Source organism: Galeopterus variegatus, unplaced genomic scaffold, assembly GCF_000696425.1.
Source record: "Galeopterus variegatus unplaced genomic scaffold, G_variegatus-3.0.2 Scaffold1180, whole genome shotgun sequence".
NCBI classification, from domain to species: domain Eukaryota; kingdom Metazoa; phylum Chordata; class Mammalia; order Dermoptera; family Cynocephalidae; genus Galeopterus; species Galeopterus variegatus.
The window spans coordinates 47205-50293 of record NW_007727291.1 but is presented as its reverse complement, the minus strand read 5'-3'; the positions used below and the strand labels follow the sequence as shown (position 1 = coordinate 50293).

Sequence of the window (3089 nt, the reverse complement as noted above, 5' to 3'; positions counted from 1 at the left end):
GCATTTTTTGATGGAGCATAAGGGGAATAGGGCTCAAGTGCGGCGCTTGGGAGCACGGCGGTGCTCCCGCCAAGGGTTCAGATCCCATATAAAGACCGGTCCACTCGCTGGTTGAGTGCGGTGCGGGTGCGACACCAAGGGTTGCGATCCCGTTACCGATCAGTAAAAAAGACAAAAAGGAAAAAAAAAAAAAAGATGACCGGTTGATCTAACCAGCTGTCCCTATATGGGATCCGAACCCGTGGCCTTGGTGTTACCAGCACCGCACTCTCCCGAGTGAGCCACGGGCCGCCCCGTAAGCATTGTGTTTAGATGAGGGCTTAGCTCACAGCATCACCATTTTTTTCTTTCTTTTTTTGATGGCTGGCTGCAGCAGCCCCTTTCTTATCTTATGATCCTGGCTGTGCCACATAGGTTCTGTGTGACCTCCAGCATGTTAATTAACTTCTCTGGGTTTCTGCTTCCTTTTTTTTTTGGCAGCTGGCCTGTACGGCGATAAAACTCTGGACCTTGGTGTTATCAGCACCACAGCCTACCCAGCTGAGCTAACCAGCCAGCCCTGCTTCCTCATTTCTAAAATCATATTAGGTACTATGTAGTGCATCCCGGGCTCCATACTAGCTAAGCCGTTTAAATATACTGCTCGTCTAATCCTCATTACGGCCCTCTAGGGTACACGTCTTGTCAGTTCCAATTTATAGAGGAAGAAACCGAAGCCCAGAGAAGTGCTTTCATTTTCCCAAGATCACACAGCTGCTACAATATAGAACTACAGGGAGAGCTAGAACAGCAGCCTGATTCTGGAGTCTATGCTCAGGGCCACTCTCCTGGGCTGTCTTTCTAGAATGTGGTCCTAGTACCTCCGTCATAGGGCTGGGTATTTTTTTGTTGTTATTTTGGTGGCCGGCTGGTGTGGGAACCTGAACCTTGATCTCGGTATAAGGCTATTTTGAATTACCTGCAGTGGGTTACTTGCGCCAAGCATGTGGCATTGCATCAGCGTTCAGTGGGTTGTTCATCAGCAGGAGGTCAGAGTATCCCCCGAAATGGCTTACAAATGAATATGAAATTCAGACCCAGCAAACCCCAGAGTACAGTACCTTGAAGTGCAGCCTGTTACATTAGGGTCACAAGACAGATGGTTTGAGTGATTGACAGTGGGACCCTGGAGCCAGGTGACCTGGGTTCAAATCCCACTCCACGACTTCCTGGCTGGTGACCTTGGACGAGTTCTTCAACTTTTTTTTTGAGGGGCAGCTGGCTGGTAGGAGGAACCAAACCCTTGATCTTGGTGTTAAAAGTCTGCACTCTAACCAACTGTGCTAACCGGCCAGGCCTCTTCAACTTCTTGTTTCCTCAGTTTCTTCACCTGTATGGCAGGGATAATAATTGCTACACTGGGTTACAAGGAGGACAAAATGCTTTACTAATGCACCTGGTATGTGGGAAGTGCTATGGAGACATTTCCTCCGTTCTATTGCAGTCCAGAGCACCAGATAGAATAACTGACAACTGCTTTTTTAAAAATCCGACAACAAAAATAACAAAATAATAACAAAAATAATGTTTGCCAGCAACTTTTTCCATCAAAGCAAAGGAAGATTGTCAGGTAAATAAGTCCCCAACAAGAAGTAGAGTGCAATAGAAGAGATCATGTTTATTCATACTATGAATGTTTTATAAATATTCACATTTATTGAGTGCCTACATGCGCCTGGCTTGGGGCTGTGCAACCCAGCCCTGTTCTCTACTTTATTCTTCTGCATAGTACCTATTACCATCTGACACTAAATCCTTTACTTAAGTACGTATTGTCTGTTTCCCCCTTGACAGCAGAGATCTTGCTGTATTGTCATAGCTGTAAGCTCACAATAATCATTTGTGGGATGACATTTTCTCATTGAGCCCATGTGACAGCCCTATGAGTCTAGTACTAGGATTGTTCCCATTCTATGAGCCAGATGGGTGAAGTCACCTGCTTGAGGTCACCCAGCTAGTAAGTGACAGAACAGAGATTTGAGCCTATAGGGTAGGACTCCAGAGCCCAAGTTCTAAACTGTGATCTCTGAGGCTGTCCTGTTTGTAAAATGTGGGAAGGAGAAAAGAGAAAGTGGTTTCTTGAGCCCCAATGATAACCAACAGTAACATTTGCCCTGTCTTCATTGTGCCTTTATTTGTAAGATGAGGTCATCTTGGTACTGTACTTACTTCACAGAGTTGCAAGAAGGATTTAAAGAGTTAATCCTTGTAAATGGCACTGGAATGTAGTAAGTGCTCATTAAGCAGTAGTCAGCTCTATCACACTTCCACGTGAGTCTGGCGAGTCACCCAGCACTTTCCTTCATTCCTCATTCACTCCGCAACCAGGTAGTTCGAGAAGGCCTGCTGAGTGCCAGACCCTGCTGCGTACAGGGGATTGTTTTCCCTTTTTGACAGTCTCGCCTTTGAGGACCTGCCTAAAAGTAGCCTCCTCCAAGGGAGCCCTCCCTGACACCCTCAATCTACAACCCGCCACCACAGGGCCCCTCGGCCATTCGCACTCACTTCATTCTGGACTGACCTACTTGAGGGAAGGGCCCAGATCTGTCTGTCCTCCACTGGATCTTGAGCCCCCAGCTCAGGGATCAGAACATGCTAAGTGTCTAATAAATATCTGACAATGGCATGGAGTAGGTGCTCAGAGGAGGGGACAGTGATTGAATGGATGCCCTTTCCTCCCCACAGAATGACTTCCTCACTGGTGTGTTACCCGCTAGCCCTCTCAGCTGGCTCTTCCTCTTCAGTGCAATCCAGCTCGCCTGGTTTCTCCAGCTGGATCCTTCCCTAGGACTAATGGAGAAGATCAAAGAGTTGCTGCCAGACTGGTGAGGTCCCCCACTTCAGTCCAGTAACCTCCCTAATCCCTCTCCCTCCACCCAGTAAGTTTCCCTATCAATGTGGTGTGCCCGCTAAAGAAAAGTAACCTTAAGGGATGACTGGTTAGTTCAGTTGGTTAGAGTACAGCCTTGAAACACCAGGGTCGAGGGGTTCAGAATTCTTACTGGCCAGCCACCAAAAAAAAAAAAGTAACTTCTGAAACTTACTTTGAG

The 3089-nt window shown here is 47.1% G+C and overlaps 1 protein-coding gene across 5 annotated transcripts in view; it reads left to right on the top strand.

Moving 5' to 3' along the window:
- The window catches only part of CPT1C (carnitine palmitoyltransferase 1C), an 18853-nt gene that overhangs the window by 3762 nt on the left and 12002 nt on the right, over positions 1-3089 (top strand). For all 5 annotated transcript variants that reach the window (XM_008575380.1, XM_008575382.1, XM_008575381.1 and 2 more), the window contains one exon: positions 2725-2864. In XM_008575380.1, the coding sequence (XP_008573602.1) occupies positions 2725-2864 (140 nt within the window). The remainder of the gene's footprint in view (positions 1-2724; positions 2865-3089) is intronic.